The sequence below is a fragment of the Heliangelus exortis genome, chromosome 19 (genome assembly GCF_036169615.1).
Source record: "Heliangelus exortis chromosome 19, bHelExo1.hap1, whole genome shotgun sequence".
NCBI lineage: Eukaryota > Metazoa > Chordata > Aves > Apodiformes > Trochilidae > Heliangelus > Heliangelus exortis.
The window spans coordinates 4,871,097-4,895,093 of record NC_092440.1 but is presented as its reverse complement, the minus strand read 5'-3'; the positions used below and the strand labels follow the sequence as shown (position 1 = coordinate 4,895,093).

At 37.9% G+C, this 23,997-nt stretch overlaps 1 protein-coding gene across 1 annotated transcript in view; it reads left to right on the top strand.

Moving 5' to 3' along the window:
- CABIN1 (calcineurin binding protein 1) overlaps window positions 1-23,997 on the top strand; it is a 105,003-nt gene that overhangs the window by 67,650 nt on the left and 13,356 nt on the right. The window contains exons 30-34 of the mRNA XM_071763301.1: window positions 5,450-5,613; window positions 7,547-7,643; window positions 8,448-9,083; window positions 9,538-9,612; window positions 21,518-21,809. Coding sequence (XP_071619402.1) covers window positions 5,450-5,613; window positions 7,547-7,643; window positions 8,448-9,083; window positions 9,538-9,612; window positions 21,518-21,809 — 1,264 coding nt within the window. The remainder of the gene's footprint in view (window positions 1-5,449; window positions 5,614-7,546; window positions 7,644-8,447; window positions 9,084-9,537; window positions 9,613-21,517; window positions 21,810-23,997) is intronic.

Here is a 23,997-nt window from a genome sequence, read left to right as displayed (position 1 = left end):
TTCACTAATTCCACCTGAACTTGTAACTCATCATTTTAAGGCATTTCTGGCTTTATACGATTGCTTATGCAGCAAGGAAATTTACTCGTGTGTGTGTCTGAAAAATCTGAGATGTGAGAGTCTGAAAATACATTGTATTTTGAAGTGAGAAATAAGGGGTGAGAATTTTCCAGTATGTTTTGTTTTCATCATATGATAATTGGAGCATGTGGAGTATTTTCATATGTCAATGTTTTTCATGCAGCTCTCTTGCTAAAATAATGCTGCAGAATTCCACATGTATTCCCTAATTTCTAGAAAGCTGTTTGGTCACTTCTAAGTGTATTTAAAAAAGAAAACAACAAAGACAGTATTTACTTTGTAGACCAGGAATTGTAATTCTGCTTGGTTCTGGACTTATTAAAAGGAAGTTGCTGTGGTTTTGCATTCTGTTTCCTTCTCCAGGCTGATAACATACAATTTATTTTTTTATACTATTTTTTAATATTTTCCTTACTGTAAAATGTAAACAAGACTAACAGCAGGCAAAAGGAGTCTGAAAAACTGAAAACTTATAAGCTGAAACAAATTGAAACAGTTTGTAATTTTTTTCTGAAATTGGCTAAGTTACTCAAAGAAAGCTTGGGCAGCTTTTTTTTTTTTTTTTTTTTTTGTCCTGCTTGATGACACAAGCCCCTGCAGCTAATAATTTTAATGTACTGAATATAGCTGTCTTCATTTCTTACCACTTTTGTACCCACTTGCATTCCTGTTCACAGAGGTGGAATTGTTCCATTACACACTGAATAGCAGTGTGGATGAAATGAGGGACTGAGGAAGTAAAATAATAGAAATATCTGTAGAAAGGAAGAAAAGCCAAAATCAGGTGAGAGAGTGAAAAAAATAAGAGACATGGGAGCATGTTAAGATTGGGTGAGAGAAGGTGGTTTAGTAATTTGCTAAATGAAGGGGGGAGCTGTGGTTTTAATGGTTACACTCAGAACTATCAGGAAGTCATGAGTCAAGCAAACACAGGCTTGACGAAAACTAAATCGGGTGATGCTTACAGTGAGAAGTGGGGATATTCAAGGGTCTGTGCTGAACATTTTTTAGCTGGTGAGAATGAGGTTTCCAATCCTGTATGTTAAAACCATTCAGCTTGAACCATATTTCTTTCAAGCCCCCAGTGCAAGATTTTATATTGACCTAGATAACTGCAAAGAGAGGACGTGATTAAAGCCAGCAGTTCTTCAGTATGTTGTTCTTAACCCTGTATTAAAACGTGGACAAAAAATAATAAAAAAAACATTTAGGAAAATGTGAGCTTTCTGGTGATTTTGCAGTTGTACTTAGTTCAACTTCTGACTAAAATATTGTGTAGGTTCTTGCATTATTAATTCATGGCTTCCCTGTATCATTCTGTCAGTTGGTTTGTTAGTTTTGTCATGTTTTATAAAGATCTTGAAATAATGCTGAAATTAGATTTGGTTTTAGTCAAGGCTCTTCTTAATTGGATATTACAGAGACTGACAAACGGTGGAGTAAATGTTTGGTTTTGCTTTGGTCATTTGAAGGCAGCAGTGAAATTGAGTTTGTTCTATGTCATACAACCTTAAACTTCTGGGACCCTCAGGGAAAAAAAGGAAAACGAGGGAATTGAGTCATAAGTGATTGGAGATCTTCAATTGCAGCACTGGTTGTTTTATATGTTCTTTTGGTACATGTGAATCGGATCATCTGGAGTATGACTCCCATTTTTCTGTTTTGTTAAGAGAAATCTTGGAGCATTGAGAGCATAAGGTTTGATCTCTGCTTTGAAAATGGCTTACTCAGAAGCTCTGCAGTGTCAGCAGCAGCCATCCCCAGAGAACTTGGGAGTTTGTTGCGAACTGTCAGCCTTTCCTCCTCAAAGAGGCATTCCTAAACCCCAGGGAATCCCCTCCGGTAAAGTTTTGGAGTAAGCAGCGTGCAGGAATAATAAGCACTTCCTTCCTTTCTATTTTCAGTGACTGAACTAGAAAGTAACCACTATTACTGTAACTTATGCTCACAAAACCCCGTGCAGCACGGGGTCCTGTTCTCCTCCACGAGCCTTGCATTCTTCTGCAAGGGGAGATTGTGCAGCTGAAAAGCTTCAGGTTGAAAAAAAATGTAGAAGTGTCACCAGGAATATGGTGTATTGGCTTCATTATTCAGGTTCATATTTAATGTAAAATTTGGTATTAAGTTGGCCACAGAATTTGTCCTACTCACATATTTATTCTTTCCAAGTAGCACATATCATGCTTGATTCCCCACCCCCAGCTCTTGTGGAGTGTTTGTTTAGCCAGGAAGGCATGGAGAGCAGCTCGATGTTTTGGATATTGAGAGGCATTTTGGAGTTGTTGGAAGTGTCTCACTCCTTCCGCTGGTTTCATGTAAACAGCTTCACTGGCTGTTGCAGAAGGGAGGAGAACCTTTCAGCTGCAGGAACAGGGGCCAGCAAACAGCAGCAAAGCTTTGGATGTAAAATTCTTCTGGTGGTCAGAGTTAGAGACATTTTGTCAAGTGGCCTGAGTGGTGATGATCAGTAGCAAAGAACTGCCAATGTTTGTCACTTTTCAAGGGAGATACTTTGTTAACAAATTTGAATTTTAAGAGCTGATGATACGAAAACTTTAATTTTAGTCAAACTGAGTAACATTTTCCAATCTTCTCCTCAGCTGTTTCATTACAAGCTTTGGATTTGTATCTTTCTTAAGTTTTCTTTAAAAAGCTGAATGCTAGGCTTTTTTGTGTTTTGTTTTTAAATGCAGTATGTGATCTGAATTAAGAGATGTTCTTCCTGAGGGTTATCAATACCTATAATATCAATATTAAATATTCTCTTTGGGAGAGTTTTGAATGAGAAGGTTTACAATTTGAGTTGGAGATTGAAGAAACAAAAAGATTTAACATCACTCATTAAATATATTCTGATAAACTCACTTTAGTGTAAATGTTTTGCATATTGCTTAATAAAATCACAGTGGGTGGAATGCAGATTGTTCTGGCTCCTGATGGCAGGTTTGGTTCTGCTTCTGGCTTCAGGCTGAATGTGAAACAGGTATGTGTGTAACATAGGGCAGTAAACAATTTTGCTGTTTTGCATTAGTAAAACTGCAAGTTAATATATGAAAAGTTGGTGACTTTCCTTGTAAAATCAGGCCTTCTTTTGTAATTGCAAACAACCATTGTTGTTTGTTTGAAAAATCCAGAAACTAATGCAGTTGTTGTAAGCTTCATTCTAATGTGAGTTTTAATTTAAGCTCTTCCAATGTGCTCTGTGGTAGAAAGATACAAGAGCAGCAGCATTCCCCAAAATACGCAGCTCTGTTTCTGTCAGATGGACCTTGTCACTTTCACAGCTTTCTGGTTGCAGTTAGTGTATTCTGTCTCTGAAAATGGTTTTATTGCATCACTGAAATTTCTGGGGTAGCATTAGAATGTATACACAGGACGTGTGAGAGAGCTGCAAAATTATTTCAACTGATTTCTGGATATGGTACCCGAAAACACCCTGCAAGTCATCTGCCTAATTCAAATGAAGGATGAGATGATCATGAGAAAGACCATGAGCATACACTGGCTGTCTTCCATTCCTACAGTATTCATCTAAGTTGAGCATAAATTGTTTTGTATAGTTAAATTAGCTAAGGAGGTTATGCAATGTGGTGCCATTATGAGGCATTCACTTGTTTTAGGATTTGGCAGGAACCCAGTTTACATTCGTGCAGAGAAGCAGAAAATACCAGCTCCAGAATGTGTGTGCTTCACTGAAGCCTGAAAGGAAAAAGTTGTGTAGCTTGGGGAAAGAAAAATCTTCTCTATTTAAATAATGTGCTGTTTTACTGAAGTGTTGCTCACAAATTGTGTCCTGAGCTGCATGAGCAGATAGGATCTTTGTCACAAGCCACAGAAGGTGCTTGTGCAGAAGGTACCTGTGGATGCTGGGGTAGGAGGAAACAACGTTTGTGCCTCAGGGGTCAGCCACAGTACCAAAGGGAAGCTACAAAAAAAGTTTGAAAGAAAGCTTCAGGGAGTAAAGAGGAAAAATGTCTTTCTCTGTGGTCACTAGGGAGTAAGAGTAGAGGGCATGAGGAAAAGCAACAGAAAGAAAATTTGGCAGAGCAGTCTGTGCATTATATCTGGTTGAAGTCATTGTTTCCTGTTTAAAAACTCTATATATCCCATGGAACAGAACTGCAGGTTCTCTGAGGATGCACATGGGGAGTGTCTGTTGGAGATGGGATGGTTACCTGTCTATAGCTTGTCTGGTACAATGTCATTTATGATTGCAATAATTACTCTCTTTGCTTCCACCTTGCATTAAGTTCTGAAGAATTTTGCTCATGCTGAAAGTAAAGCTAAAAATACTTAAGCAAGACCTTTAAACAAGGGTAGAAGAATAAATACCCTGTTCTCTGAACTGGTTTGGAAAAAATTCATTTTCAGTCAGAAATTCTATTAATGAGACTGGTCATTCTTGCATTGTCACAAAATGGTGTACATGACCAGAGGACTTTCATCTTAAAGATCTGCTACAGGAAAAGTTTCAGAACTTATTGAAACATGAAGGAAGGGTTTGCACTGATGAAACAGCAGTTTTTGTGGGCATGCAAGCATAGTAGTATTAGTGTTGCATTTTTTTTCAAATATGGTTGACTGGTGTGTTGACAGCATCTGTGTTAAACACCTGAAATACATCTCCTTAGACTTATTAGACATTGCAGAATCTGAGCTGATTAACCATAATTACATTATGTTTTCTATCAGTCTCCAGCCTTGCTCCCCAAAGTTTCCCTTGTCCTGGAAATTTAATTAGAAGGCTCGGGATGTATGCACAGCTATTTGAATCTGCCACTTGAAAATGGATACTGCTGGGGAAATCTGATTCTGATTCAGAATCTGGATCTATCAGGGTGGTTAGTGCCACGGTGAACACTTAAAATATCAATGCAATAACCAGCTTCCTTAGATGTTTATTTGAAGATGATTCTATTTGATTTATTTGATTTTATTTGAGATGATTATTTGAAGGTAGAAACTTGTTGTGGCTGCACAAGATTATCAGCTTTCAGGCCAGGAAAACTGATTTTAAGTTACTCCTTGTATTTTATGGTAGTTGAGCTTTGGCTTAGAAAGTCAAATGTCTGTTACAGACATGTAAGAAAAATGCACAATATAATTTAGGCTTTGCTTGCTTTTCTCTGGGAATAGTTCAGAAGCATATTTAGAAGGTTTGCAGTGGTTCTGCAAGCTTCCCTCTTGCTAAGTGTCAGGAATCAGTTGCCTTTAAGTTCAGATCTCTGAAGAAGCACGGCATTTATCTATGTTTCCTCTGACCCTCAGTGAAACTCAGTATGCTGCAGCAGCTGACCCATATTTTAAGATTTCTATCCTTTTCAGTTGTAGCCATCTTCAGAGGTTTTCTCTTTTCCTCTCTCTGCAGGGAATCTGGCGCATCCCCGTGGATGAGATCGACCGCCCGGGCAGTTTTGCATCTCATATGAACCGCTCTATTGTCTTACTGCTAAATGTCCTGTCACAACTAAAGGATTACAACACCTTGCTGAAAATCTCATCTATGCTGCAGAGGACCCCTGATCAGGGAAAGTACGACATATTTATTTTAACCCATTTCTTCCTAAAGCTTTGAATGTATTCTGTTCGCTGTGTGATTATTTTATTTAAAGACGTACTCAGTTTAGGAAAAAAATCTTTAGACACCAAGGAATATAGTGGAATGATGGTTATTTTTTTCTCAGGATTATTTATCCATAATAGAGAATTTCTCTGCATTTCTCTTAAAACTCAGAGCAGACCTGCAGAGGTTTTCTGTCATGTGGAGGGGCTCAGTGGTGGAACAGTGCATGGTGACTTTTTCACCTCCCTGCTGGCCTCTCGTGAAGAGCTGTGTCCAGGGAGGGAGGTCATGGCCCAGGCATCCTGCCTTCCTGTAATCCTTGATGGGCTGAACAATGGTTATGTGCCTATTGGCAGCTGATGCTATTTAAAAGCTTATGCTATTCAGGGGTTATCTAATTTTAATTGCATTAGCCTTATTCAAGAAAAAAGAAGCCATTTAATGTGAGTTACATAGATAGTTATCAATGGGATGACCAAAATAAACAACTAAGGGAAATATTGAAGCAACTGAGGTAGCATTCTAGTGGCTTTCCCAGTGGGAAATGTCAAAATTAGTCTCTGGCAAATGCTTAAGAAATTAAACTGAATGATTGATGGCAATAAGTCAGAGACACTGAAGGTTTCTTCATGTGTTTTTGAGTGTGAGTATGTATGAATTTGCATAGATCATATTATGTCTGGGAATATGCCACCACATGCTCAGCAAAGTTGAAGCCAAAAATACATTGACTTTTAGCATATTAGAAGTACTGGACCATAGAAGGTTTAAATTCTGTCCTAAGCAAGCCCACAGTTGCACTAAAAATATTATGTTATTTATAAGTCTAGACTGAATTTAGCAAACAAATAATTTGACATGTTGAATCAGCCAGTGCCAGCTATGGTGAACTGCAGTTGTTACAGGAACTTATACATGCAAATACTCTGGGTGTGTCTGGTGTATGCTGGTAACAGCCCTATTTTTAAAAATGGGGTATTTCAAGCTGAACTTTAGTTATTAGTGAATAAAGTAGTCAGGTTTCTGTGCCTTCAGTCTGAAAAGCAAACCATGCAATTATCAATTTAATGTAGTACTGTAGAGAGAGAATGTATATTTAAAAATGTTGGCCTTTTAAATGAAATTGTACCCTTTGAAGTTATTTACTTAGTTTTTAGACCTCTACCTAAAACTTGACAATTCTGAAAATGAAATTCAGTTCTTGAGATTGATGGCTGGAAAGTTTCCTTCAAAGTGAACTAAAGCATTGTGTTAGAATGCACTGAAATGACAATGCTCAAGTAAACTAGGTTAATATAGAATGAACAAGCTCTACACATGATATGTATTTTTTCTTTATAATACTAGGTAGGAAAAAAAGTATTAATGCATCAGTGTTTTAGCTCTAAAAAAGCTAGATTCAAAGGCAATTGATATGGCCAGTGAGAAAACTGTTGTTCTGGATAAACAGTACATGTTATATTAAGGACATGAAAAATCAGCTGACAGTTGAAGATAGCTTTGGTGACTAGTAATATTTATTGTTCAATAAAATGTCTGAATAAAAAGCTGATATTTGAGGGGCACAGAAGGCCTGGTAGAAGAAAACTGTAATTCTGGTTGTATGTTTTGCTCTGGCTTTGGTGGTTTGTTCCTTTCTCATTTCTCCCCCCTGTTTGTAGATGGTGCTCTCTTTTGCTTCATGCTTGTCATTTTTGGTGACTGTGGGGAGGAGAGAAGCAGAAGGAAACATAACTAAAGTGTTATATTCCAGTATGAAACTGTAAATGTTTTGTTTGCTTTCTTCTAATTTGTTTTAAGTTGTTTTAGGGTTTTTTTGTGCTTTCAGTGGCCTGGTTCTTCTTTATAAAGTCCTGTAATCTTTGGGCAGTTATCTTAACTTCTGTTCTTACTGTGGCACAGGAAGTACTTGCGTGATGCAGATCGCCAGGTTCTGGCCCAACAAGCCTTTGTGCTCACAGTGAAAGTGTTGGAGGACACGCTCAATGATCTGACACAGGTAAGGCAGCAGTGAGTTAAGTGGTCATTGGTGTAGTAATTAGATTTTTCTAGGTTCAGTTTAGTCATTCTTTAGATCTCCTGAGGCTGAAGGGCTATTGTCACTTATTTCGTATACCTTGTCTGTATATATGCAACAACCCAGCCAGATTCCTGCCACCATTATTGTTTGTTTTAAAAATCCAGAAACTGGTGCATTTGTTGAGAATGGATTGCAGAAAGTTTGGTTTGATGGTCTCCTAAATTTGAAACTCTGGGGACTTCATGAAATATAAGAGCAGCTACATTTTCAGGTGGGGTCTATTGGAAATTTCCTTTTAAAATGAAGAAGAGTCCACTTGCAAAACAAACCCAGACAACTAGATACTACATGCCTGGCTGTTTTTAACTGCTAGTCCTTGGCAGCACCACACCTGTTGTTGATCTGCAGCTGCCAAAAGAAGCAGGTTCAGTTTTGATTCCAGTGCATTAGAAGAAAATTCTATGCTATAAAAATCTTTTATATTTCATTTAGTTGAATCCCATAGCCTAGAATGAAGTAGTGTGTGTCAGGGAAGAAACGTTGCAGCTTTGCTTCTGTCTGTGCTGTGGATTTCTCAGTGCTTTCACTGATGAAAATACTTTAATTGTAAAGCTTGTGGGTTGGATTAATTAATACTTGGGAAAAACAAGAATGAACGTAGAAAAAATGCCTTTTATTCAGCAGATGCAGTAATGTAAAATGTCAATATTCATAGCAGTCATAGCTGTGCTCAAAAGCTTTCTGATTTCAGTAGTAACAGAGAGGAATTACTTTTTTATTAAGGTCTCAGAAGATCAGAGTTCCAAGTCTTCTACCCTTGCTTCAGGAAGGATGACAACAGATGTCTCTAATAAAACCAGTGCTGAAGAAGGGAAAGATGTCCTTCCCAAAAAGCCAGCTTTATCTGATGGAGTAGTGCATAGTACTGAAAATGGAGTAAAGGAAGTGACCCAAGGACAAATTCCCAATGCTATGGATATATTAGAACAAGAGGACAAGAATGACAAGGATATTAAAGAGCTCCCTGGGCCTGGTTCTGTTGAGCCTATGGATCTTGATGGATATTCCAATGACCCTGAAAAAATTGATTGTAAACGCAGCGAGCCCGACCGCCTTCAGGCTGGCAAGAACTTAAAGGAGAGAGCTCCAGAGAGCAGAACTCCAGAACTTTCTTTGGAGGAGCTAAGCATCAGCTCAAAACACCAGCAGCAAGCAGCTAAAGGAATAGCTCAAGCAGTACCTACAGAAGAACCTGTCCAGAGGTCAAGCAGAAAGAGGAAATTACTTGAGGATGTGGAATCTGGGAAAACTCTTCTGCTTGATGCTTATCGAGTATGGCAGCAAGGTCAGAAAGTTATGGCCTATGACCTGGGTAAAATTGAGAAGATCATGTCTGAAACGTACATGCTGATTAAGCAGGTAAAGTATTTTATCAATGATTGTGATTTTTCTCAGAAATTATTTAAAAATAATAATAATAATTGCCAAACCAAGCAGTACAAAAGTTGCCCTGTTCAGGCAACTTGTTGCCTTCTGTTCAGAAGGTGGGGAGATAACTGTTCTTCCAAAGTCTTGATGAGACCACTACTAGAGAGGGTAGGAAGAGGAAGTAGGACCCTCCATGTTTTAAATTTCTGAAATCAGTAAAGATTTACAGTACCAGTTACATGGGGCTTGTTCATGCTAAATGTTAGTTTGGATTAAGAAAGAGTTGTGTACCTTTGAACACACACTCCTGACTAACTTCAGGTCACTGTTTTGCCATAGAAGTGCTGTTTCTCCCCTTTACTGTGCTCTACATCCCAATTGAATCTGAATTTAATTAAAATTATAGATGAGCTAAGTAATTCATTAGTTGTGATTCTGTGTTCAGGTGGATGAAGAAGCAGCACTTGAACAGGCTGTCAAGTTTTGCCAGGTACATATGGGAACATCAGCACAGAAACAGGTAAGCTCTGAAGTCCCTGGCTGCTTGTAACAAACTTTTATTACTTAGTCTGTACAATCAAGCTTGTCACTGAGTGTTTGCAGCAAGGAGAAATACCTGTTTTCCTTTTATTATTCTCATCCAAGATAAGTTGGGCCACTGGAGTGTAGGGGATTCGTTCATTTTGTTGTGGTCATGGATACTGTTTATGTCAGGCTTGAAGGGCAGTCACAGACCAAAAGCTCCTGGGGAAACCCACAATATTTGAATTGAAATATTTATGGCACACTACAGTTTTCTTAATTTCCACATCATTCCTCAGCATTTCATAGGTGGTAATTACTTCTCTCTCCTCCCTAGGGGCTAAAACCATCATCAACTCTTCCCCTGCTAACATCACACTCTCCTCCAGAGATACCAAATATCTCTTCTCTCAACTTGCAGGTTGAGAATCTGATTTTAACTCTCTTATACTACTAAGTTTTGTTTTAGCTTGTAGTTTCTGGGTTTATCCAGCAAACAATTACAGAGCTTTAAAAGGATGGCTATTTATGAGTCCTTAATGTGAAATCAAAGCCAAGAAGAAAATTGGACAAATGACATATTTAATTTGATGGTCATTCATTTTGCCAGCAAACCATAAGTTGAAAACCCAAAAATATTTTCTGTAATTTTTGCCTCCAGCACAAAATGAAGCAGTTACTCAGCAGATCTTGTCTTGAAGGTGTATTTTATCTTTGAGAAAAATCTATGTTCCTAGTTAATAGTTATGTTTGAATACTGCTTGAGGCTTTGTGCATTTTTTGTGCTATGAAAATATAGTCTGTTATTGATACCTAGCTCTCAAAAAGAAATCAAAATAGTATTCCTCTAAAAATGCTAGAAAATAATCTGCTGGAGTGCAACTTAGAAACCTTCTGATGTTTTTGGGTGTTTCACAAGTGGTGGTCTGCATCATGCTTACATATGTAAACCAGGAAGCATCTCTAGGTTTTCTGTAAAAGAAAAGTAAATAACTATGTTAATCTATTGAGTCATGTTTGGTACTGATTTAAAGTATAGCTCTTTCAGAAATGTCTTGTAAAGACTTGTTTTATGAGCATGAAAGTTTATTTTGATTTGCTGTAGTTTGTCTCTTCTGTTCATCAAGTTTTCATCTTCCCTTCATCTCCTGTAACTTAATCCTCATGTCATGAGCCTTACCCAGTAGAAGTGTACAAGAAGTACACGCTGGGACTAGTCTAGGTATCTCCACACACTGCATTCCAACTTGCCAGGTAGCAGAAAAAAAAGTAATAGAATTGCAGAGAGGGGAAAAATTGCTGTCACTTCATTCTTATCTTTTGCTGAGGCACTAATTTTTCACTAAAATGGAAGGGCAGTAAAAGACTTTGATAATTTCTCTTCATTCTGCAAATTTGGATGAGGCTTTTCTTCTGTAAAATAAACTCATCTCTGCTTTGCAAAAACACAAGCTGTTGATAGGGTACATCTGATGGTATCAAGTTAAATATTGTCTTAAAGTGAAATGTATTTGAATACCTATCTCATCTGCTTTCCAAAATACAAATATTTCTTAAAGCTTCAGATAATTCTTCAGTTGCTGAAGCAAATTTGATATCTATCATCAGTCTCTGTTCCTTAGATCTTTTCAGCCTAACCTCTAACAGTGCACATTGCCTGGTCCCCCCTTCAGTGTGTTAATGTATGTGACATGTTTGCAGAACTAAAGCACAACTGTGTTAGAGGTGCTGGTTAATAGAGAAAGGAATGTGTAAGGTGAATCTTCTGTATTATAGAGAGTTAAAATGTCTTCCTTTTAGGTTTTTCTGCTTAGCAGAGCTGGAGAAAATTGAGGGTGTAGGCCAGCTCTCATAACAAGGTTTAGTGCTCTCTACTCTGCAACTTCTGGGAAAGCAGATATTTCTGTGTCCTTTGTGAAAATCTTCCAGGTATTTTTTGTTTCCATTTATGATAGGGGCCTGCCAGTGGAGCTTGAACATTGTGTTTTCATACAGTGTTCTCCTCAATCTATAGGTATTTGCTCACCTCATCTCACTGTGGTGAATATTGTTTTATTGGTGCTTATTGCCTTTTTCAGGACAGCTTCAATCATAGAGCACTGGTTCTAGATAAGTTTGCCTCCACACTAAGTTTCTTCCTGAAATGGGAGTTGTTTGTAGTTGCCAACCTGTATTTCTTTATGTGCTGTATAGAATGTCTGACTCTTGAATATCCATAAAGCTTTGCAGTTGTTAATACTGAGATAAAAGTTACCTAACAGGGCATCTAGTTAAAATCTGCATTTGTACAGTGCATTGCCCAGCAGAATAACAGGAGAGGATGTAAGAGCAAAGGGAGTTTGTCTTTATTAGATTTCCATAGAAGAAACTTTCTCCAGTTTGTGCCCCTCAGGAAGTCAGTGACATTTTTCTCTTTAACTACAGAAATGAACAGAAATGTCAAGAGAGGCATTCTGGTAGAAGAGTTTCTTTGTTCATAGAGTTTTATTTTTTAATAAAGAAATCTTGGCTCAGAATGCTAAGACTTTTTTACTTTACCTAGGGAAAAAAAGAGGAGTCATCACACTGTGATTTATGACTTCAAAATAAAAAGAATTTGATAATAAACTTCTTTTAAAAGTAATGTTACAGTTTGCTTTTTGGATTAATTTACTTTTTAAAGAACTACTCAACAAATTCACATGTACTGGCAAAGTTCCTTTCTGGGCTTTCTTGAAGATTCCAAGCATAGGACTGCTAGGCCAGCTCTTCCAGCAAAGTCAACAGTTACTCAGGCACGTGGCAAAACATGAGAATGGTGAAAAACCTGTGCACAAACTAATTGTAAAAGCAGTTACAAAAAGTGAGCTACTATTTAGCTGCTCTGGAAGGGATGAGATTTCCTGTTAAATCACTTCAAATAGGAAATACCTCTTAACATGATGCACTTTGAAGCTTGTAAGCATTCTCTTTTAGGAAGCAAATTATCACATACTGCAGTCTTATTTTTGTCTGTTTCTAGCAGGATCTTGTAAGCCATGAGAAGCTGCCCTACTGCTAGTATTTAGTGTGGAGACACAGGAATAGCCACTCTTGTAGGCATCTGTCTGTTTTCAACAGACTGGATCCTGTTTTATTTAAAATTGGCAAGTATTTGCCTTCTGTAAACAAATGACATCATATGTAGAGCTGCTGCAGCCCAGAGAAGTGCTTTGTTGTTGAATAGTTTGAGTAGGTTCACAGGGCCTGTGGTTCCTCCGTCACTTACCTCAAGAAATTGGCATAAAAAAAAATAATTAACACAAAATCCACCTTGATACATGTCTTTTTTCTGACTGTAGCACTCTACAGCCCCAGCCAGTATAAGGTTTCTTTATGAAGGTTTTCACTTGCCACTAAAATTAGGACTTCCGGGAATTATGGCTTTTCAGCTTTCTTCCAGATCAGAGTCTTTAACCTAAATATTTAACAACTCAGTTGAAATCTTTTTATGTGCCTCTTCTGGCACAAGCAGGAAGCAATACAGCAATCAGTAAACAGAATTTGACAAAGTGGGTTATTAGGCTTGTGTGATGAGATCTAATCTTTTTAATAGCTTGGCAGTGCTGTGACCCCTTCACTTGGTTTCAGAAATCCTCTGTAGTCCTTGTGACAGATGGAATGTTAACATCTATTGAATCATTGAAACTCTAGTGTCTCATGCAAAATCAGCAAAATATATGGGCAAGTGACTTAGAAAGGTCAACTCCCAGCTTTGAAGAAGGCAACAGAAGGTGGTGGTACAAAACCTTGCCACAATATGTTCCATTAATGTAGATATTCTGCCAAAATACCTTGGGTAGGGTGGCAGCATACCCTGCCAGGGACAGCAGACTGTTTCAGAAAGGGGCCCTTCATAAACATGGTTGCTGTTCATAGTTCAGGTGTTACTTAACATCTTTACAAGATGCTTATCAGAATGCTTGTGCTTAGAGTGTGGTACCTTTATCAGGGGTTGTACCTCTGTGTTCTCAGTACAGCCTTGGGGAAGAAGCTACTGGTGAGGAACCTTACCAGTGAAAATCTTTTGAGCATCATCTTCTCAATTAAATGTCTTCTCAAACTTAATTGGATCCAGCTCTTACTTTCAGGAGTGATTGATGTTCTCCCATAACAAACACAATTTTGCTTTACCAAATCCTGCTAATGGGGCCTTTGAATTTTAACGTTGAATGGGGAACCAGCTGAAGTCTTGAAACAGTCTTTTGAGAGACTACTTGAGAGACTTGCCAGTTTGAAAAAGCTTCTAATAAATACAATATAAATTAAGCCATTTATATTACCATATGGGGGCTGGGAGGATGGTTTGAACTTTATTAATTGTGCTGTGTTTGCATTAGTCTAGGTTCAGTGTTACTGTGATATGTATGTACTGTTAAACCAAATTGGTAAAGTAAAATCTGAGCTTTAACCTTTCTTATCTGAAAGTGAAATAAGGGGTAGGTAGAAAAAAGACTGCATAGTTTAGTCTGGGCTTTAAAATAAAGGAAAATCCTCCATGGTATGTGGGAACAGAGTAGCTTAAACAAAGAAGATTCTAGTAATTGATATAAAAATCTATTTAGTGTAAGTTGCTGGGAGGCTTATTTCTGTATTCCAAAATAATAATAACAATGACTTTTAAAATCATGTATTCATTAACTTCAGCAGCTTTCGTACAAAATCTATTGAGTGTTGATGGCACGTTCTTAAGCACTGATATTAATGCTGTTCAACTCTCTTATCATATCCTCAGTGTTAAGAGGACAAAAGCAAATATTGTCTGATCAATTTTCAGTGTTACAGAAGATTTCCCAGCAAACACTTTGAAAATAAATACCACTTTGTTACAGCAGTATAACCATCAGCCCTATAGAGAATTTTGTTCTGGTTGTAGGAGTTGCTGAGTTCATTTTAGGCTTAAATTAAGGTATGCTGAGGATTTAACAAAATACCTTCTCACATATTCACATTTTCTAGTACTGCCTATTGACCCTTTAGCCTATTGCACTGCTATTAAAAATAAGAGCTCATCTCATCTGATGGACTTTCTGCAGCTGAGGGAGGAAAGCAAATAGTTCTGGTTGAACTTTGAGTTGTGATGACATTGGAGTTCTGATTCCTCCTCAATTAGTTCTGATCTGTTTAGGGTCTTAATTGTGAGCAAGATTTGATATGCATGAATCAGATGGGCTGGAATTGCTGTCCCATAGTGCTCACTCTGTCATTAGTAGTTATCAATGTTACACTAGAGATTAATTCACATTGAGGTCAAGCCAGATTTTGAAGGATGCTTGTTCTTTTCTTTGATTTTCTCAGGCTGAGAATGTTATCAAAAATATTTGCAGAGATCCTGAAGGCAGCCAGCTATTGCTCTGAGTTACGAGATGTATTTTTAGTCTTGCCAACTATGATTTTCATATGAAATTTATGGTCCCTGGAAATGGAATACCAAGGAGGCCTTGTTGAGGGAGAATGAAAGATTAAGAGGCAAAGTACTTTGACCTTGACACAGCATTGCAGTTAAATGTGTGGTCCTAAAGACCAAGGAAGGGACGTTCTGGCAGAAAGCAGTTGTGTGGCTTCTAGATAATTAGAAAATTTCTAATAAGCCTTTCCACTGTCTGCCTAAAATTGGTTATGTTAAAGGTCTTCATTTTACACATAATGATGATGTCTGTGGTACTGGTAAGGACGTGTCATGGGAAAGTTACTGCAGCACAAGCTAGGATGAAGCTTCACAGTGCACAGAATATCCTATTAATGAATGAGGAGATACTTCAGTCTAAGAACACATCTGTCTTTTTTCTTGACTTGCAATTTGAAAAGATATTTTTATTACTGTGGACTTAATATTGAATTCCTTAGTACTAAAATTACAGCTTTCACCAGTGATGAAACTGTCATGAGAGGTGGCCTAAAGAGGACAGGCAAAGCTTCATGATTGTGTGTTAGGATATACAGTTATCACCAATCCTGAGAACTGAATTTATGTAAACCAGATAGCTTAAAACATCATAGGCATCCACAGTGCACAAAGGGCTGGTATTGTCATCTCTAAAGATAAAAGAGTGTTCAAAGGCAAAGTTCCAAAATGCCACTAAGTCTCCCTAGTCCTGTGTTGTGACCCTTGAGAACGTGGGACTGGATGTAGAAAGCCCCAGTAATGGGTAGTGTTGTAGTGGCTGAAATTTCTGTGGGCTCCTCACAGTATAGTGTAGTATAAATGTCATGAGAAGGGACTGTTTCAACATTGCTGAGCTATTTAAGACTCACTGCTGCCTTAGCCAAGAAATCCTTGCTCTGGGACCAACTCCATCCCTGAACAGTGAGGGAGAAAAAAGAAAATTTCAACCACCCTTTCCTGCTCCAGCTGCCAAACCTCGAGCTCTCCCTGCACTGTTGGGACTGATCAGATCCTCCCTTTCACCCTCGAGCTTCACTCACCTTTTCCACATAACCTTCACTCACCTCTTCCACATGGTCATTCCATGACCACCTTCTCCCACTGGTTGATGCCAAAATCTGGGTGCTTTCCTCCTTTCCCTTTCTAAACTTGCAGTCAAAACTCTTCAGCAGTTTTCATAGTCAGCTCTAATTAAACCTGATGCTTTATGAAGAAGCTGCCACCAGAATCAAAACAAGTAAATTTTATTAGAACCACAAAGGCACATCCAGGTTATGCAAATCAGCTCTGCCTTGCAGGCTCCTGGCAGGCTGCCAGCCCCATCCCTGAGCTTAGGAAGTTGTGCTGCTTCTGTAATAAAAAAGCAGCATTTGTTGAGGAAAGACACTGTTCCAGGGCTGCTGTTACTGCTCTTCTTGAGTTCCCAAACAGGTAACTGAGGTCTTCTTTCCTCCTTTCACCAGCATTTCCCTCTTCCCAGTCCTGGTGTTGAGTTGTCCAAAGCTGTGGTCTCATACTGAAGAATTTTTGGGGATCAAAGGTTCTGGGTTTGCCTTATGGGGTCTGCAGCTGAAACCACACACAGACTCAAAAATGCTCAGATTCACTTAAAGCATCAGTCTGGTGATATTACAATCTCTCTGTTGGACTTTACAGTTAACATGAATAGGAAAAATTTCTGCCTGTGTGCAAAGCTAGAGGGCACTTCAGTGGATGTTTCCCTTCTGCTGTGGAATGCAGTCAGCACTGCAGTGGTATGGTCTTCCAGGCTTTTTTCTTCAAGCAGAAGACTTGAGTGTGACTTGTTTGATGCCTAGAGCATCATCTTCTAGAATTCTCACTTTAAAAAAAAACAAAAAACCAAACACCAAACCACAGAACAACAAACCACCAAGCTGCTTTTTTCAAGAAACAGCTAAAAGCCTTTTGTAAAGGCACTTTGCTGAGGATGGGAGGAGATAAGTAAAATATTAAATAATTAGAAAATTATCATCTCTGGTTCTACCTCATGTATTTTCCTCCCCTTTTTGTTCCACCCACATGCTGCTAATTTTCATCTTTTCTTCCTGCACATCAAGACGTCAGAGACTGCTTACAGAGAAAGTTGTTTTTCCTGAGTTGTCTGCATGCTTTGTTAATGCTGCAAAGATGACAAGGAAGGAGGAGGTGGGGATAAGGAGGAAAAAAAGGCCGAGCTCTTTCCTGGTCTCACTCCTACCAAAGGGTGACCATTTTGTTCCCTGTTGCATTTGCCAGTTGCCATGGCATCCCCCTCTCACTCTATCCTGGAGGTGTATTCTTGATATAATTAACAGCTCTCCTCCTTCTGTCTCCTGCAGAAAGCAATCATTAAGTGAACATGAAGGAAAGAAAAGTCACTTTTTACATTTTACTTTGTTTATTAATGTTTTTCATCCTAATGCTTTGTCTCTTTTGGCCCAATAATGTTTTGTATATGGAAGCATTACTGTTACATGGCTGCTTGTGCAGAGCAGGACATTAAGCACATGCATGTATTTGTGTAAATGGAGGATTTTATTGGGCTAGAGTGCAGTTCAATCATTTATATAAACATAAATATATAAAAATATATATATAAAAAACTATAGACTTAATAAATAAAAGGTGCTTCAGAACCTAGATCATGAATATTGCTGCTAGTTCTAGCATGACTTGAGGAAGACTTCCAAAGGTGATTTCTTTCAAATGCTGCTGCAGAGAGATGGAGAGAAAAAAAAAAAAAAGAATATGCACAGTTTAATTAAAACACAATATTGAACAGAAGTTGGAGTGTTAATGTTGTGGAATGTGGCCAGTGTATTGTTCAGACAGTTTATGTGACAGCTTCCATGTGCTGGTATTCCTTTAAAAAGGTACACCTCTTTTTTTTGGTGGTTTCAGAGCACTAGGATGCTAAATTCAGCCATGGAAATTATTTTAAAAATCAACAAGGAAATGTTATGTAGCAGTTGCAGTACCAGCATCTTTCATTAGGAAACTTCTGTTAGGAAGACTGTCACTGTCCCTTTCTTTGGAACATTTGGTTATTACTTTTACCCACAGCCCTAGAGCAGTGAAACATTCCAGAAGTGGTATCAGTAAGGTTCCTGTAGCATGTCTTTGTTTTTCAAAATGTTTGAATAGAACAATGAATAAGGTAAAAATAAACCCTTGGTCAGGTAGTCTGGCTTATGACTTGCAGATAGTTTATGATGTCTGTGAAAACTGTACTTTTCCCATTACTTTTCTTGGTGGGAAGCTATCCCAGAGATGCTTTCCTGCATTTTCTTTTTTTGTTTGTTTGGTTTGGTTTGGCTTTTTTTGTTATTGTTTTTTTGTTTGTTGGTTGGTTTTTTGGGTTTTTTTTTTTAGGTTTTTTTTTCCACATCAGCTTTCAACATGGGAAGGATTTGTTCATAGTCTTCATGAAGCTGAATGAGCTTATTAAGGAGTATGCTGAAATAGTCAGGGTTTTAGCATAAGGAGACTGATTTGGACCTCTCTGTAAGTCAGTAGTAGTCATGATTCAAGCAAACATGCATGCTAATCATTCATTTAAATTTCAACTTCATATAGACTTCATAACAAAGACCATTTTATCAAGAAGAAATAAGATAGTTGGTATTTATGGAGCTAATGGGCTGTTTTTTTCACCATCTCTGACATGTCATTTGGATATTAACAAACCTTAAATGCTTCTTCCATCCACTTTGTTAATGTAGCAGTCAAGACAAAAGGAGCACTGCATGCTCTTCAATGCTTCATTTTGTTTTTAAAAATCCAGAAGAAAGTCCAATCTTGTATTGAATTGAGGATGAACCTGCAATTACAATGAAAAACATGAAGAAAGCAGATAAAAGAGTTTTCATCTTATTTTAGTTTTATGTACTTGTTCTGTGAGTAGCATCCTCATCAATGTAAGAAAAGATTCATTTCCTCTTGGTGACTAAAGCCATTTTGTAATTTCAGTGCTGAGCACAGTGAGGGGGGAAGGAGAATTTCAGTAGTTGTGACTTTGTTCCACAACAAAGTAAAAACTGAAAAAAAATCTCCTGATGAGAAACCACATAAATCACTGGTAAAGGATTGTCGCTGCTTCTCAGTTTCCTACTATGTGTTCATGGAAAATAATCTTTATTGTGCTTTACTGCTGCTATAGCAGTAGAAAAAGATGAACATAAAAAGGTTTCTGGCAAATTCAAGACTTCCAGTTATGAGTTTTTTCTGGGCTTCTTTTTCAAATGTGTTGTTACAAAGTACTGGTTTCCTGGGGGCTGTCACCTGCAGAAGGATGAAATGTGACCCAGGAAATCCTGAGCAGTGTAGTCAGTGACATTGCCCTAATCAGGGTTTTGTCAATACCATCACTTACTAGTCAGAGGTGCTGGAATTCCTGTCTTTACTCTAAAACCTAAATATTTTTACAGAAAAAAATGTGTGCCTTGCTGTGGTATTCCCTTTAGCTTTCTGCTTTTACAATTTTTGGATTTTCTTCAGTTTCTGGGTCCAGCAAAACGTACAAAGTAGGTTTAAATCCCTGTTCTTGGGGCCACGTGAGCAACAGAATAAACAGTAGCCAACAGTGGTGTTTTTTTCATGCTTTGACTCTTATTTTAAAGATATCTTTCTTCTCCTTTTTCTTCTACCCCCACCCCTTCTTTTGAGAAAAGAAAGTAATTGAGAGCTCTTTCCAAAGTCTGTTTCATGGCGTTGGAAATAATCTGTCTTGTTTGTAGAAGCCATAGGCATCTCTTCTCCAGGTTCCCTCTAGAAAGCTCTCTTTAAAACCATGAATACAGAACTCTTCTTTGGCATAAGGCTGCAATATTTGACTACAGATTAGGATTTTTAGTCATGGTTTTACTGAGATAGAAACATCATGTTAGCTTCAGTTTTATTCTTTTGCTCAAATAAAACGTTACTGTCTCTGTGAGGCAGATTGATTCTCTGCCAAAAAAAAGAAAATCAGAACCCAAAACAGTCTTGCCCAAAGCACAGCTTCATCTGGAGAAACCAATTCAAAATAAAAACTGATTTATTTTTCTTGTCCCTGATACTACATTCTTCATTTTGAGAGAAATTAACTTTGAATCTCATTCCATCTCTGGATGCCATTAAGGGTAGTTTCAGTGTCAGCCTTTCTCTCTGTGTGCTTGATCAGCTGCAATGTATAAGAAAGCCTTCCTCTTTTACAGACCAAATGATCCTCAGGGTCCTTTTAACCTGGTGTTCTATGGTTTAGTGGTATGGTAATTTTTGCAAATGTAGCTGCTATATTTTATTTTTTGTGTGCACATAGGATCTGGCAGGTTTTAATTGTATGCTTTGATTAATCAAGTTCAGGAACTTTAAAAATATATACCACTAATTATTTTTTTTTAAATGTACTTGTGTGCTTTCCGCCTTTGAATTTTAAATATGTAATTTCTCCAGCTGAAACTTAGTCTGTTCTCTGAGTGAGTTGCTGCTGACTTTTTTGGCATAGTAATACATCTTTGGTTTTCTAGGACATTTGGGCCCAATTTGATTTTGTGTTTTACAGCAGAACTCTTTATTTGTATTTCAAACACTCGTACTCTGTCACTATGGTTAAAATGAGTTTTTCTTTATGGTAGAGGTATGAGACAGAACTAAACAGTTCAGGATTTCATTCAGCCACATCTCTTAAAGTCCAGTAAGTTTTCATTAAGTGAAGACTGTAAAGAACATGAAATAAATGCATTCTGTGGCCTCACAGACAAGAATACTTTATGTGATTGCTGGTAAAAGTTGAAGAGAAGATACCAGTTTTATGAGTACTTTAGTTCCCTTCTTTGAATTTGTCACCCTTCTGCATTCCTTCTGTATAATTAACAGCACTGGATTAAATTCTTTGGTCAGGGTGTAAACAAAAGCATCCCTCTTATTGCCACTGCTACTTCTGCAAAAGGACAGATCTTCCAGACCAATGTTCCAAGTTGTGCATCAGTGTTACTCAATTCTGCAGTTGCTGGTAAATTATGATTTGGTACTAGGCTGCTCACTTATTTTGCAAGCAAATAAGTTTTTCTGCTTTCTCCATTTCTTCTCACATTATTCAGTAAGAATAATTTCTTTTAGTAATTTGTAAATTCTCTTAAAGCACTGCAGATCTGTTTGTTCAGGTCAAGGGTTTGTAAATATATTTTCAAATGAAGGAAATGTGTCTGTTCACCAGGGTTTGTAAATCATGTATAATAGTGCAGTTCAGGAAAATATGTTATGTTGTGAGGGATTTGTTAAATAAAGCACTGTAAATGTGAATATGATTAAGCATTCAAGTGCTAGTTTGATAAATAGACCATAAAGAAAGGAGAAAAGAATCTGTAAAAGAGAAAAATGGCTTTATAATAGTGGTTAGTTTTTATATTTGGAGTTTTCTGTCTACAAAATGTTGTTCTGCCTGCATCTGTCACTGAAGAAGGTCGTATTACTGGCATGGATTTTCTCACTGTCTGCCTGCCTTTTCTGTTTTCTGCAGTCCACAGGAGAAGCACCCACAACCCCAAAGCACACAAAGGACAACAGAGAGAGCTTCTTCCCAGTAGTGCCAGCCACACTGCATCCTGCCCCAGCAAATCCTGACACCATGACTCCTGAAAATCTCCTGAGACTGAACGATCTGCATTCCAAAGCCAAACCAGCCTCTTCCTCTTCATCCTCCTCCTCCTCAGCATCTTCAGTACCTCCATCACAGGAGTCACACAGGGACACTGAGCATCCCCGGAGTCAAAATGCAGAGTCTGCCCCCAGCATGAGTGATTTAGCACGTGGTAAGTCTCAGGGAGACAGAAGGTTTTAGCCCTCTCTAATAGGTTTGCCAAGGCCACATAGTGAGTCAGTGCCAAGAGTTCTGATTCTGGCCCATTTTCTGATCACTAGACTACATTGAAAAGGCTACAGAAACAGAGATTTTTGTCTTGGTCCTGAACTGGACATATCTACTTAATACATATTTTTCAGAGTGACCACTATCTGTGTAACTTAGATCTAAAATCATGGAACAGCAGTCTGAAAGTAGGCGTGTGATTTAAATAGAGAATTTAAGTCTCTAGTAGCAAAAAACATTTATTTTCTTCAGGGAGTTAAGGATCTGGTTCTTTAAAATACCATAAATCTTTAAAACAGTTGGAAGTGATTGTAATTGAAACAAACTAGTGGACAGGCAACATCTGACTTACAAGTATCTAATTAGCATAATTAGCTCCATAGCTCTTGCTGCCCTGTATATGTGTGTGGAGTTATATAACACTGTGAAAATTCCAAGCTTCTGCATGGTTCATGAAGTTAGTGTATAATCACCAGTACTTTTTGCATTTGAGAAAAGAAGCATCTGGTGGGACTGGAGTGTTGGAATATATTATTTATAGCCCTAGTATGGTTATATGCAAGGTTAGAAGACAGAAAAGAAGAAGAAACAGAACAAATGTTATTTATTCTCCAGCACGATTGTGTGATTTGATTAGAACTGTGTTATATACTTGGTTTTATACAGTTTCTGTAGATGAGGAAAGAAGTAAATGAGAATGCTTTTTCTTTACTGCTTTCATGGCAGAATTGCTTGTTAGCAGTAGTCAAAATCACTGAGCAGGGCAGTACTGAACCACTTTTGGGAATGAAATAAGATTAGACCCAATTTCAGACTTGGAAGCTTCTTTGTGGGACACTGCACATGTTAAGGTGGTGGAGCACCTGCCATAGCCTGTACTTTCTTGCAACCTTTGCAGGAACTCTGTCTGAAAAAGCATCTGCTGATGAGTTTTGCTCACTCCATCTGTTCACAAGCTTGATCCCTAACAGTATTCACAAAATGCCATAGGCAAGTTCATAGGAACCCAGATTACATTCTGTAACATGGTTATTACAGAACCATTTACATACAGGTATTGTGGAAAATGATGGATGAGGATACAGTGGAAATAGTGCCCAGATTTGTAAGATAAAATGTTGCATAATATTAAGTAATAATTAATAGACTCTGATCTAGTCTGGATGGAGCTGGTATTGTGATTTTTCTGAAATTTTGATCTATATACTCCTGGTATTTCATTTCTTTCCCTGTGTAGTCAGCCGTGGCAACTGAACATCATAATTTTCTGAATTCATCAGCAACAAAGAGCAAATGAGGGAGAAATAAATTTTCCCAATTTGCTAATCTGAGTACAGGCCAAAATTGGAGTTGAACATCAATATCAGCAGATGTGTTATAATGAGCTAATTTTCCTTTTTCGCAAATCCAGGGTGAGATTGTCTTGGGAGAGGAAGAAAGGAAAGAGGAATGATAAGGAAGGAATAGCTTCATCAATGTGTAAACCACACTTGTTGTTATCCTTATGAAATTGAAGATTGGAGTTGTGTGGTATCATAAAATATATCAGCAGGATTGTTCAACAGGGAGTAATTCAGGTTGTGCCTGTACAACAAGGGAGGAAAATAGGAATCCTATGTGAAGTTGCTGTAGAATTACTAAGGAAACTGATAGGAATGATGATGCAGATAAGAACTCCTGGTTTTCAAACAAACCTCATAAGCATTTCTGACATGCTCTCCTCTCTGCAATTTCCCAAGATGTGTTGCAGTGATGGGAACATTTATTTCAATCTTTTGACTTCCTAGGCTTTGTCAGGGTTCTAAAATTCCATATTGTTCTTTCTTCTTTCATGCTTTCTATACATTGTCTTGGTTGAGGGAGATGGAAGGGTTAGCTGCCAGAATTACACCTCTGGATCTGTGTCTGAAGATCAAGAGGCTCTCTCTGCAGAGCTCTCATTCTTGTGCTGAATGCACATGTTGCATCTGGTTTTCTGGCTCTCAGACCTGCCTGACAGGTCATTTCTCTAGCTCTGAGACATACCAATTACTGCTGTGTCCTTTCTTTTTCTTTTCTTTTAAATCCAGCTACCTCTGCATCCACCTCCTCTAAAAAGAATTATTTATAATTCTATTATAACTGTTTCTATC